General features: G+C 33.4%; 1 protein-coding gene across 7 annotated transcripts in view; it reads right to left on the bottom strand.

The window, feature by feature from the left end:
• shot (dystonin-like protein short stop) overlaps window positions 1-13,533 on the bottom strand; it is a 278,055-nt gene that overhangs the window by 73,140 nt on the left and 191,382 nt on the right. For all 7 annotated transcript variants that reach the window (XM_089255090.1, XM_089255094.1, XM_089255092.1 and 4 more), the window contains 15 exons: window positions 10,220-10,386; window positions 9,519-9,634; window positions 9,320-9,426; window positions 9,091-9,210; window positions 8,064-8,159; window positions 4,220-4,350; window positions 3,825-3,918; window positions 3,507-3,670; window positions 3,170-3,371; window positions 2,938-3,066; window positions 2,767-2,844; window positions 2,244-2,405; window positions 2,041-2,145; window positions 1,796-1,891; window positions 1,301-1,570 (listed from right to left, as the gene is read on the bottom strand). In XM_089255090.1, coding sequence (XP_089111216.1) covers window positions 1,301-1,570; window positions 1,796-1,891; window positions 2,041-2,145; window positions 2,244-2,405; window positions 2,767-2,844; window positions 2,938-3,066; window positions 3,170-3,371; window positions 3,507-3,670; window positions 3,825-3,918; window positions 4,220-4,350; window positions 8,064-8,159; window positions 9,091-9,210; window positions 9,320-9,426; window positions 9,519-9,634; window positions 10,220-10,386 — 2,037 coding nt within the window. The remainder of the gene's footprint in view (window positions 1-1,300; window positions 1,571-1,795; window positions 1,892-2,040; window positions 2,146-2,243; window positions 2,406-2,766; window positions 2,845-2,937; window positions 3,067-3,169; window positions 3,372-3,506; window positions 3,671-3,824; window positions 3,919-4,219; window positions 4,351-8,063; window positions 8,160-9,090; window positions 9,211-9,319; window positions 9,427-9,518; window positions 9,635-10,219; window positions 10,387-13,533) is intronic.

The raw sequence follows: 13,533 nt of genomic DNA, 5'->3' as shown, positions 1-13,533 counted from the left end.
CTGTATTTCGAGATACATAATATGTAATTTCAAAACAACCGAAGCCAATCCAGCTACTTTTATGGTCAAATTTGTGTACAGCACACTGAATCACATAAGAAAAATGAATTTTTTATTTTGGAAGAAGAAAAGTTGACAAAATTTGCTGTGTTCAGTGTTACCATTACAAATTTAAAATGAATGCTAAACCATAACGAAACGAATTATGCTTCATCTTTGGTGAAACCTGTATGCATGATCAAAGGATTTCAATAAGGTGAAACTGAGATGATTTCTTATCAAATTTCACCTTTTTAAAATCAGTAGAGTAACCAAATTACATTACATATGCTCTCTCAGGACAATGGAACTGTCCTGCTGAAATTGAGACATCTGGTAACACTATTTATTACTAGCAAAAAATACCCAGTGATGCGAAGTGGCAAATTCACAAAGTAAGACTATAGTGGTTATCTCAATACACCTGACTATTTTTCACAGTTCATACCAATAATAGTCACAAACTCCAGTGAATTGTGAAAGAGTGGTATTTTTGCTGGCTATAGCAGAGGAAGTCAGCAACCATATTGAACTGGCACGCTACTCTGTGACTTTTCTGTTTACCAAAGATCAACTCTGATATATGGTTGAGACCATCTTTTCATCTTTTATTCACAGTCAAACCTCACAAAAGGGAGTCTGGCTCATATAAACCTGCAGATGTAACATTTTTTTTTGGGACGTTGAAGCTTGATATAATGGAATTCAACTGAATACAATATATCAAAAATTAATTCACGTCTTGCTTTCTATTGGTTTATAACCAATATCTTTGAGTACGAAATGAAAATATCTTCACAATTTATAAGACATTTTTTATTGCAAGGAATTTCAAAGAAAAATCATCAGAAAAATAGACTTGAACAAGACGGACAGCAAGAGATTGTCTCCCCCAAAAAAGAAGATAACTTGTTTTCTTGCAGCGGAAAGCAGTTTTCTAGTCGTTGGTCTGTCTTCAAAATGTGTTTTCTTTGCTGCGAATCCAAGGAAACTCCTTTCCTTTACATCCATGACAAATAAGAGAACAATCGTTTTGATCGTTTTTTTTTTACATTTTCGAAGTTTAAAAAAAAAGTTACCAGTTGACGTTTTGTCTTGTTTACTACCCATGCAAAATTTTGTGAAGATTGGTTAGAGCAAAGTTAGTAGTTAGTTTTTACGCAGAAAATTGAGCACTTTATCAAATTCAAAAAAAATAATAATAAAATAAAAAAATAAAGATCAATTATCAAATTGAGAGAGAATTATAAAAATCACGTACACTGTGATGCTTATAGTTGCATACAGCTGTAACTCTCAATGGTCTAGGCAAAGGCTGTCTTCTTTGTTTCAATGGCACAATGTCTTTACTTTTCTCGATAAGAGTTGACACAACATTGCTATAATGACTGAGATCATCACGGAGCTCTTGCATTTCTTTCATAAGACGTTCTCCTTCATCTATTGAAAAGTTGTTCCTGCTATATGTCGTGTTCAGTTTGTCTTCAATTTTCTTCAGCCATTGCTGGCATTCTTTAGCTTCAGAGAAGAACTAAAATTAAGAAAATAAAAGAATAGAACTCATTATATTCAAAGTTTGCATATATAGCTTGAATAAACAAAATAATTTAAGCTATTTTTAGTTTCATAAAATTTCCTATTTAAATCAGTATAAAAAAAATTTAAAACTTTAAAGCAATCCGGAGTTGCAATGAACACCAAAGATCGCTATAGAAATGAAAGCATCTATTTTCATCAAAAATAAATGCTGACTCACCTGATGGTAGATCAAAGCATACTTCAAATGTGTTTCGAGACAAAGTATCAGTTGCAAAAGCCACGACCACTGACTCTGCATTGCCGACAAATAAGCCTGATGGAGGAAAAATAGATTTAATAAATAAAGTGTGACCCATGACTTGAAATAAACGATGAATAATATAAACATGAAATAATTTGTTCTCCTTCATTAATAGTTCACACGAAAAGTTTGATATTAAATATATCTTTCGAAAAGATTACCTCGATGCATTTTGAGGCAGGGTGTCTCTGAAGTATTAAATCTTTTCCATGGTCATGTACTGAATTAACTTGTCTTTCTCGTCTTTCCAGATCACTCGTGAAAACCTAAAAAGTTACACAATTAAAAAATCCAATAAATTTTAGAATTGAAACAAAATACTTTTTTAAATAATTTATTTTCAATAAGAAACAATTTGATGTACCTTTTGATATTGTTCTAACTCAGGAATATTGAGTGTACTTGAGCTCCAATCCCTAGCTACTTCTATTTCTTCCTTCTCATTCATCCATATAAGCTCATTGGTTGCTGATTTGACAAAGTCCAAAAGTATTTCTAGATCACTCATTCTTTTGTTTGATGCGATCTGAAATTGAATTTTAAAAAATTACAATGCTTTTTCTAGGATTATGTTAGGCAATAATTACATCCGAAATCAAATTGCCATGTTATTTCCTTCTTCAAAAATTTGCAATTTAACAACAATTAAATCAGTTACAGCCATACTTAACATAGCTCTATTATTTGCAGAGATAAACCAAAAATATAATTATTGGGAAAATACTTGGTAGCCTAACATAAATGAGCCAGCAAAAAATAAAATTGAATAATTATTTCTATGATCAGTGTGTCTGCGTAGGTCAAAAGTTATTAGAGAGAGACCACTTGTGGCAATAGCTGAATGCATTTAACATGTTCCAAGAACCAAAACAGAAATTGTCACGTACCATAAGTTCAGAGTATCCTTTCTCAAGGCGTGATAGAAGCTTACAATACAGATCAAACTCTTCCCCTTTGAACTGACTCTGCAAGAAGAATACACATATAAGTACAATACTGAAAAAAAAACTGAACAATGATGTATTAATTACCCCTCTTCCAAGAAAATGTATAACAACCTTTTGAGAAGCACATTGATCAACATTTTTGTGAAATTGATCAATCAGTCTATGTTCAGTATGATGTTGCTCTAACAGGCTTTGGACTGTTGGCAAATCATTTCCATAATCAGCTTCTTCAAGAGTTTTCTGTGAAATATAAAAAGTCAAACAGATGAGAGATATTCGTCCAGCAGCTTCCACAATGTATATACACACAGAAGAAAGGATATACAAATTGTTGAAAAATTACCATTTTTCCATGCACCCAATCAATACACTCTTGAAGGAATTTGAAAGATTTATTGGTTTCGATAAGTTTTTCCAGTGAAACTGGTCGAGGTTTCGTAGTTTTTCGTTCTTCTGTTTTGATAGCTCTTGCAGCCAGCAGACTTAACAGCCTTGATTGGAAGCTCATGCGAAGGTTCATCCACCTTTCATGCAATTGCTGCACTCTAGTTATAAAAATTTCATAAAATAAACAAGGACGAAGTTAACATATTATTCATATGCCTAGGGAATTTGATAGAATCAGCAAACAAATTCCCTTTTAACAAGTCAGAATGAAGACAAAAGAATCTCGCACAGACCTCTTGTGCAATTCAGGAGCTTGATGATATCGACCATCTCTCAGTGTCTGTACATCTCTGGCCATTGACTTTAAGCTATCTTCAACATGCTTAAGTTCAGTCTCTATCTGATCACAGTTGTGCTTGGAATCTGCTGGATGCAGTCGTTGGATTCGCTTCTCTTCCTGCAGTGAATATATAATACTTTAGTCTTTGAAACACCTTAAATTATCTTGGGATATTCCTCTTATTTCTATCGCATGTATTAAAATGCATGTAGCAAATACATGCTTTGCCACAATTTGATCAATATTTTCAATCAGATCAAACAGTACCAACCTCAGCTATATGTCGTTCAATATCATCCATCTTCCCATCACATTGCTTTGTCTCACGGTGAACTTTTTCTGCCAGTCTTTGAAGTTTTTCCAACCTAAAGATTACATTTATTTATGGTATATTACAAGTGTTATACTGTGTTTACTTGAAATTTAACATTAACAAATATCAGTTGAATCTCCATTGTGTTTTGTTCATATTTGAGAAAAATTGACTTCTGTTATTTTCTGTTGCACTTGAAAAAGCCAAGTATTCGTTTATTGTATTGTATGTGAAAGGCTTAGCGATGCTCAAACCTCTTCTAAGTGTCATTTTATTTTTCTCTAGTTAAATTTATAAAAAATGTTATGTGAGTGAAATTTAAAAAAAAAGAAAAAGAAAATTGATTTGTTCACCTTGACATCTCATCGTGAATTGCTTTGTCTCTGTCCTGGTGAGCATTCATAACACGAGTCCAATATCGCTCAATATTCTCGATTCGAAGATCTTCACCAATATCAAGTGTCCCAGATTCTCGAAATAATTTCTGCGAAAAAGAAAAAAGGAATAATAATGAAACTCAAATGTGCCAAAAGTGATTAAAGTTTGAAAGATTTTAAGCTTGCATTCTTTTGAAAGGGAAAACCCCTCTTAATGGATACCCCCTTGGATACAGTCACCCCCTTTTTTTCGCAGTCAAATAATAATTTACCCTTGCATGATAGAATTATGTATTTCAAACCCGATTTCATATAGTCACCCAACTTTTACGGAATTATTTTGTCCTGCCGGTGACCACAAAAGAGGTTTTACTGCACTAAAACTGAATATAATCCTTATCATTGCTTAAATGGATAGGATCAAAATTGAAGACTAAAATTCAGTGGGTATAACTTTTAATTATAGCATCATTCAACTTTTTGTGGTCCCGAGGATTTTCTGTACTTTGTTGGTAGTGTGTATATATATTTTGTAGCATCCCCCTTTCCTAAAATGAGGAAGGCCCCCTGATGCTAGGTTTTGAGTTTTTTGAATGGCTTAAGAGGAAGCTATTTTTATTAGTTTTATGAATGGCAAAGAAGCCAAATTCACAGGGGGGGGGGAGCTTACTGTAATTGTAAGGGGTTATAACAATGAAGTACCGTTTTTTCCTGATGTTGATTTCGCCTCTACATGGAATTAAATTCTGAACCTATTGCTGTCCTATCAATCTGATATAGTTTGCGATTCCAAAAAGTTCTCTGCATTTCTATTGAAGCACTGTTTTTTAACCTGTGGTCCATTGAACCCGGGGGCCTGCGAGTACTCTGTAAGGGGTCTGAAAGATCACTTCATTTACTCCCATTGCACAAATGATACATTTGGTGTTGTGAAATTGCAATTCACTACTTCAATTTCTTATGATATGCAAATTATTTATAAAATACATTTTGGATTTTATGGGGAAGGGTAGCTACTTCAACAGTGACCTTTGCTTCAGGGGTTGGTGGTATCAAAAAGGTTGGGAAAATCTGCATTAAAGCATCCTCATGAATACATTTATTTATTCAATGCAATTCATTACATTTATTTATTCAATGCAATTCATTACATTTATTTATTCAATGCAATTCATTACATTTATTTATCCAATGCAATTCATTACATTTATTTATCCAATGCAATTCATTACATTTATTTATTCAATGCAATTCATTACATTTATTTATTCAATGCAATTCATTACATTTATTCAATTGAAATTTATTGCTTTGACAAAAATGCCATAGTAAGATGACATACAGAAACAAAATACATTTATATTTTCATATAAAAATTGATTCAGAAAATGTTAGAAAAATTCAAAAAAATTCACTGAATTAAAATTAGATTATTCTAAGCAGTGTTAGTGTGAGTTACAAGTGTTAAAGAAATTTAACAACAATAATTTTCCATCATTGTTGTTTTTGAAACAAGCTCTTATCTCCCATAACAAAGTTTACTGATTATATGTACACAAGCAGTTAATGTTTCTTGTGCATTATTTATACTTTCAAATGCATTCCTTATTCACAAATATAGTTTATACTGAGTTTCCTCTGTACTCAGAGCATTAAAGAAGTAACAAATGATTGTGAAGAGATAAACATGATGAAAAACACATTGTTCAGGAAACAAAGGTAAACAAAGTAAGCATTTCAAAAGTCATTGTTGAAGCAGAGGAATCTTTTTTTAACTAGAGAGCCCGGATTAAAAGGTACTAAAAAGTGGCGAAATATGCATTAAAAAATTAAAAACCCCAAAATATGCACTGAAAAGCCTAAAATATGTACTAAAAATCCAAAATATGTACTAAAAATCCAAAATATGTATAAAAAATCCAAGAAAAGTTAAAAATCTAGATACATGCACAATAAGAATATACATTAAAAAGAAAAAATCACCATGCAAAAAAACAAAACAAACATGTTTTTAGAATGTATATTTTCTATATTTTAGTGCATTTTCATTCGCAAAAAATTATCCCTCACATATGGATATACTGCATATGCAAATAACTTCTACATTTTTATTTTCTAGTTCGTTGTAGCTGCTCAGTAACGAAATACCAGTATCAAAAGAATTTGGCACTATTTCTTAAAAAAATTTTACACTTTGACATATCACTCACTAGTAATAGTGTTACAATAATACAGTTATATAAAAGTGTTATATAACAATTACAATAATAGGTTGATGCTTGGAAAAAAACAGTATTATAAACATCTCTATAAAATATCCGTATTAGTCTCATCTCTGGGGGGTGCGCAGCTTCAAAAGAATACAATAGAAATGGACAAACAAGATGAAATATATATACATATATATACAAATATTCAGTATATGTTCTTTACGCCTCCACCCTCTCGGAAAAAGTTGAAATGAATGATGGGCCAGCACAAATCCCAACTCCAGAAAATAAATGAATGTTACGAAAATATTATGACCGATATTTATTTCAAAAATTATATACATATACAAAAAAAAAAATGATTGAGCTTAAAAATATGCACTTATTCTGAAAATTTTGATTTTATGAATTTTTTTAACTTAAATAAATTTTGGAACGTCAATAGAAAATGCCGAAACTCTTCAAAAAAAAAGTGTTAAACCATTGTTCCAATACTCGTTATGAAGGTAAAAAAAAAAAGTTTCCTCTAGTTAGCAGGAAGGAAACCCCATCTTGCAGACCGAACCACTGCTGGAGAAACAAACTACTTCCTGCAGGGGAAAAAAAACTGATTTCCTCCAATACTTTTGTGGAGACAGAATATCTCTTTCTGGATCCTGACCCTCTATGTCGGTTGATCATAGGATCATCCCTCTTTTTCTGATGATTTTTTCAATGAAAATCACAAAAATTTATTGAACACATAAATTGTGAGGACATTAGCATTTCGCACTCAAGAGATTTGTTATACAATAGGAAGCAAGATGTAAAATGATTTTAGGTCCACTAAATTGGTTTGCTATAGCTGGGTTTGACTGCTTATAGGAAAACAAACTAGGCAATGGTCAATATAATGGCCCCTTCATCCTGTGAAAAATGGACAGTATATTGGGAGGGTAATTGTATCGACAGAAAAACATATATGATAGTCATTATATGAAAACATTTGGTACTTATCCTACTGGTCGTTGTAATGGAATGGTCGCTATAACGTGGGGTCGTTATAACAAACATCGGCTGTAGTAAGGGATTAAATCTTATATCAGAGTTGATATTTGGTAAATAAAGAATCGTTAAGTGGCCACTTTAATATGGTTGCTGGCCTCTGCTATAATCAGTAAAGCACCACTCTTTCACAAATCACTTGAGTCAGTGACCATTATTTTATTGGTATGGACCGTGAAAGACATTCAGATATGATATTAAACACTATGATTGTCATACTTTGTGCATTTACCACTTTTTCTGGGCAACACACCAAACTATTTTTGATAACCATACACATCAGTCATGTGACAATATTTCATAGTTTGACCAGGACAACTCCGGAGAACATATATATATAATGTAATTTAGTCACACTTTCTGTCCGACACTCAGGTTATCAGACCAGTATCTCTTTATTGCAACTCTTGTTTATGTTGTTGAAAAAATAGAACAAAATTTTTTATACATGTTAAAAAAAAAACATGTTTTGTATAATAACTAGAAAAAAATTTAATCGTACATTTCACTAAAGGGTCAAAATTTTTAATTGATTATGAGATAATATTTAAAAAAAAATCATCTACCTGTAGATCTCTATGAAGATGAGCTAATCGTTGTTTCTCTTGTAATCGAGGAGGAACATCCTCAACACGGAAGCGTGTACATTCAGCAAGTAGAGACTAGAAAATTAAAAAAACAACTTTTTTTTACATTTATTTTATTACTGGCAAATTCCATAAATGTTTTGTTCAAAAACAAATTTTATGGAAAAAAAAATTCAATACAAGGTTGTTACAAAGAGAAAAAAAATTCAAAATAACTCAACTTCAGACAAAATATTATATTTATGAGCATAGAATATGAGAGTAAAATCTCATTGGAAATGCAAAGGCTCAGAAATTTTAAACGAGCTCAATCTACAATGATTGTAACTGTGCAACCCATTGGCATAAGCAGGGTGAGGTGTTATTTTGGTGCTTTTTGCACCGTAGAAAAATGAAACCCCTACTCCTTTCTTGGAAGAAAAAAAAGGAACACTTTTCTAAAGGAAATCCTGTGTATACCAATATGTTACAAAGTAATGTAATTAGTCATGTAAGCAAAACCAATTTGCCACAAGATTGATATTTATACGAGTAATAGTTATGCTTGGAGTATGGGAAAAAAATTGTTTTAAATGAGAATGTTTGAAGTTTTCAAATGATAGCTTACAAGAGTGAACTGAACTGTTAACTCAAGGTAACCATGTAAAAACAATTTATTTTTCAAATATTTAAATGTGCTTTATGCCTTGGCTTCACATCGTGGAACAGGGCACTTAGGCTCATATTTTTTACAGGTCTCCAGGCCTGACCTTTCACAGGGTTCTTCTATAATGAATAGGAAGCATGGAAAAAAAAAGATGGTCCCGACCCCCAAGGCTGAAGCCGTCAGCTTCACCCTTGTGGGTGCCATGCTACATGTTATGGTCGTAACCAAACTCAACTGGCAGGCAAATTTTGTAAACTATTTTTTATTCATTTAAAAAATAAGTAATAAAAATGGTTTCGTGATCAATAGATTGATCAGACCATTGCATGATGTACATATAAGTACATATTAGCAACTCACTTTCATTTCCACCAGTGTGTTGGGGAAATTTCTGTCCTGCAGCATGGATAAGGCTTCTCTCATCCAGATAAGCAAAGAGCTGGAAAGATCACTGTAGTCTTCCAATTTACGACCTTTTTCCTAAAAGAATTCCCATCATACACATTTTTTAATTATAGAATTCTAGAACTCAATAACTTCTTCATATCGTGAAGATTGAAGTACATATTAATTTTTTAACTAGACTTACATCATCATTGACAAATGCGTTATGTGACGGAGGCCTTGGGAATACATCATACAGAGATGATATGTACGTTATGAGGGACTTCTCATCAGGTTCGGGTGTATCAACATCTGCAAAATATGAACTCAAAATTATTACGCATACTTTTTTCACTTTAACTAATGTAAAATAAGCTTTCCACTCTAGATGAAAAATAAATTACCTTCAGGATCGAGTAATTTTGTGACATTAAGATCACGTTCTGCAACAGTGAATGCACTATCCAGATTATCTCTGGCTGTTCTTTTAAGGCACTGTCGATAATCAACCAAATCAGGTCTGAAATGTATTTAAAAAAAATTGATATGAACATTACTGACATTTTTGATAGAGTTAAGGAAATGAGAGTTGACATTCAATAAATTAGAAGAGAGAACCATTACACTAAAAGTAAAATGTGAAATTTGTATTTCAATTTTATTAAAAACATAAATATGAATGAAACTTGAATCAACATAATTTAATGTTCTATACATTTCATTGTTTTATAATAAACATTTTTTAAATTGGAAAGATGTATTACATTTGAAAATATTACGGGTTACACCTATATTTCAATATAATTTTTTCCAAATAATTCTCACTCAAATTTTCATGGAGAAAACATTACATAAGAAACCCGATGTATTCCATTATTTCTAGAACTTCACAATGACCTCTTTTTTCTCCATTTCTGAGCATTATCACATTATAATTACATTTCGGAGAGGACTTTAGCTCATTATCATTCAAGAAACTAACAAAGACCCTCGTCTTTTCATCAGCAGAAGTGAACGATTTAATCTTGAACAGAATCAAACCATTTCTTTTGTAATTCAAATAGTCTTGATGAAAAATAGTTTTATTTCTTTTGAATTTTCTCACCTGTTACGATGGATGATGGCATTGAAAGCGAGACCATCCCTCCAACTGGTGGTGAAATCACTGATTTTGACACTGGGGTATCTCTCTGTTGTTCTTCGTGCCCACCGCAAAAGTGCTTCCTTGGCTGTGATCCTTTCATCAGTCTGGTGAGTGATGATGTCGGAAATCTGCCAGGGAAAAAATAAAAACATGCTATTAACAAGTAAAAGCAATGCATTAAAAAATTAATTTCAGCGAGTTCAAGATCATAGAATGTTTGTATATAAACGTTTTTACGACTTGAAAATTGCTCGCGAAGTTTGAGAACAAACTCTTTCTTATAATTACAATAAACGCTATAATCCAGCTTTTTCAGGCTGACTTTCGTCATGTGTGGAAAAAGAAAACATGTTACTTTCATGTCCAGGGTCGACTTTGATATCAGGGCTGTAGCCAGACATTTCTTTTGGAGGGAGACAACTCATGTTTTGGGTTGGGGAAGGGGCCAAAATGACAGAACGATTGAATTAAACCTTACAGAAGCGATCCCAAGATATCTCGGGTTCCTTAAACCCTCTCAAAACAGTAATCCACAGCACGCTCATATACTGTTGAAAGTTTGAAAGTTTTTTCTCCTGATAAGGTTTCTGCCGCCCATCCTGTCAATCAACTGCCAGAAGGCAGAGTCAGTTTTTTTCCCCAGTCTGATAAAAAGGGAGAGAGACAATGGTTTTCTTTTCTCTCCCAGGTAGTACAGTATTATTGCTTACAGCAGGGCCATCATTTCAACTTTTTCCGGGGGGGGGGGGGGGCAAAGAACATGTACTCAATGTATTTATAATTTTATAAATGTATTTGTATATACATATATACCATTTTTAGTGTATTTTCAAAAGCCGGGGGGGGGGGGCAATGGCCTGCCTGACCCTCCAAATGACAGGCCTGGCTTACAGCATATAAATAAAAGAAAACGATAGTTCTTTTCCTTCTCTTCCTTGTTTATTATTTTGTGTGTGTTGAGGGGGAGCTTATCAGCTCACAATCGGGATTAAAAAAATCCATGAAAATAGGTGGCAATTTCTAGACGGTTTAGTGATTTCCAACAAGACAGTTATATAATGCAGATCAGAAAATTTTAAAAACCATTAAAGGGTTAACAATGTTCGTTCATATGCACATCAGTCTGTCATTTTTTAACCTCTTGCTATTGCCTGGGGGAAAAGCAAAAATTATGACGCACCTGTGAATAAGGTGAAAAGATGTTTCATTAGTCAAATGAATATGCTGTTTAAATTTTGGGGCTCTAAAAATCATGGGACACTGGACAAATGCCCCACTTTTCTATGCAGAAATTGGGTCCTGCACATGTCTTATATACAGAAGTTTATTCAAATGGTTTTTTCCAATTATCTGCTCATTTCCGTAGTTTAACATATTTGTGTGACATATGCCAGATTAGTGAGCATCTATTGTATTACACTTTTATATTCAATGTTTGCACTAAATCAAAAATTTCATCACAAACATCGCTGAGCTTTATTCCAATGTGTAGACAGCAGTGTATAGAAAAGTGTGTGTGTGCATAAAAAGATCCCCTTAGTTTAAGATGTTAAAAAAATGTTTTCCTGACGAACTGATTCTGACATGAGAAGGCTATGGACACTGCATTTATTTTGGGGGGGAGGGTGCTCCTCCAACTATGGTGAAAGAGGTTTGGTGGCAGCACAAGGCATGTTTAGATTTTGGGGGGAGGCCCAAAAATTATGGAGAGCAGGGGAAATGTCCCATTAGTTTTCCAAACTTTTGTTCCATCGTCATTGTTCCCCCACCCATTTAAAACAATTTCTTATCACCCCCCAACGAGCCACATTCCTGCAATTATGAGCTTTGCTGACAATCATGCGTGTGTACTAGGACTTTTGTATAGTACATCTATTTCTCTGTTACAACTGTGTATTCGTACCAAATTTCATTAAAATCTGTCCACTAGTTTTTCAGAAATTCGACATAATGTGCTAACCATAGGATCTTATAAAAAACCAAAAGCTTTTACCACCCCATTGGATCATTCCATCGCCCCCGCGATGGAATGATCCATTTTGGGAAACACTGCACTAGCCTGTGCAAAAATCAGGCCTTGTATAGTGATGGAGTAACGATGAATTGTGCATAGCATGATACTCAGTTTCATTGCATAGAGAAGTTGGATCATAAGAGCACAAAAATTTTCATATGCACAAATGACAGGTTCTTAATGTGAATTGCGAAGAATAGTAAAATCTTTATAAGTAAGTCACCCTATTCCTCATAAAGCTCGTCCTTAGAAGTAGCAGGAAAAATTACCCAAATAGAAAAAAATAAGCCGGGGGGGGGGGGGTGTTGAACATCAAAGATGATTTTTGGGATGAATAATTAATATGCACAAGTAAAACAAGTCCATTGAAAGAGAAAAGGATTTTGCAGAACCCTCCCTCACAAAAGAAAACAAACGTGAAAAAATTACTGATGCAGATGGAGTCACATGACTAAACTTTCGGTCCCAATCAGTATAGTCCATTCTGAAAAAAAACATCCTGGCTACGTCCTTGTCAATAATGCAGGCCCATTGGACAGTTTTCCCGCCGAGAACTTGCATCTGTATTACGCAATGCAAGTTATAAATGCTTAATAAGATGTCACGATCGACCAATAAATATCAGTGGATCTTAATGTACGCCCTTTCTCTAACATCTCACCTCTAATGAGAACGTTTCTTGAATAAGAATTTTCAAAACTTTCATTTGAAGAAAGTATTTCCTGTTTCTTTTTGAAATTATTCTTTATTTTCATGTATATATACAAAGCTTCTTTTTTTTTTTTTTATCCTACTTATTACATCGTGTGTATCTCATTCATCAACGGTCTTAACTAGAAGCGACCGCTTTCAAGGTCTTCTACCATATATGGTGGTGACCTGATAAAAACTAAATCAACCAGCCGGGTGGAAACTCGGGGCGAAAAACGTCTCTTCTATTTCTTTTATTATCAAACAAGTTAACTCTTTCTTTCAAGAAGAGGGAGAAGAAGCCTTTGAAAAGAGTGAAAGTGGTGAAGAAACAAGGATGTACATTCCATCGGAGAAAACATTTTTTTCAAAACACGCGTTAAAAATTGAAAATGTATAGATGAAAATACTAGTTTGATTCTCATTTTCATCCGCCGCTTAATGTTTCTAATAACAATAACCAATCAGCAACTAGATCCGAAAAAAAAAATCCCGATTGCAAATAAGATACTTTATTCCCAACTTGGTCAAACGGGAGACGCACAACTCCGTTTTTTTTCCCACATGACGT

This window comes from Pholcus phalangioides, unplaced genomic scaffold, assembly GCF_987345545.1.
Source record: "Pholcus phalangioides strain wild (caught in Gottingen) unplaced genomic scaffold, Ppha-v1.0 ptg000042l_1, whole genome shotgun sequence".
Lineage (NCBI taxonomy): Eukaryota > Metazoa > Arthropoda > Arachnida > Araneae > Pholcidae > Pholcus > Pholcus phalangioides.
Note: the sequence above shows the minus strand (reverse complement) of the source record. Positions and strands in the feature narration are given on the sequence as shown.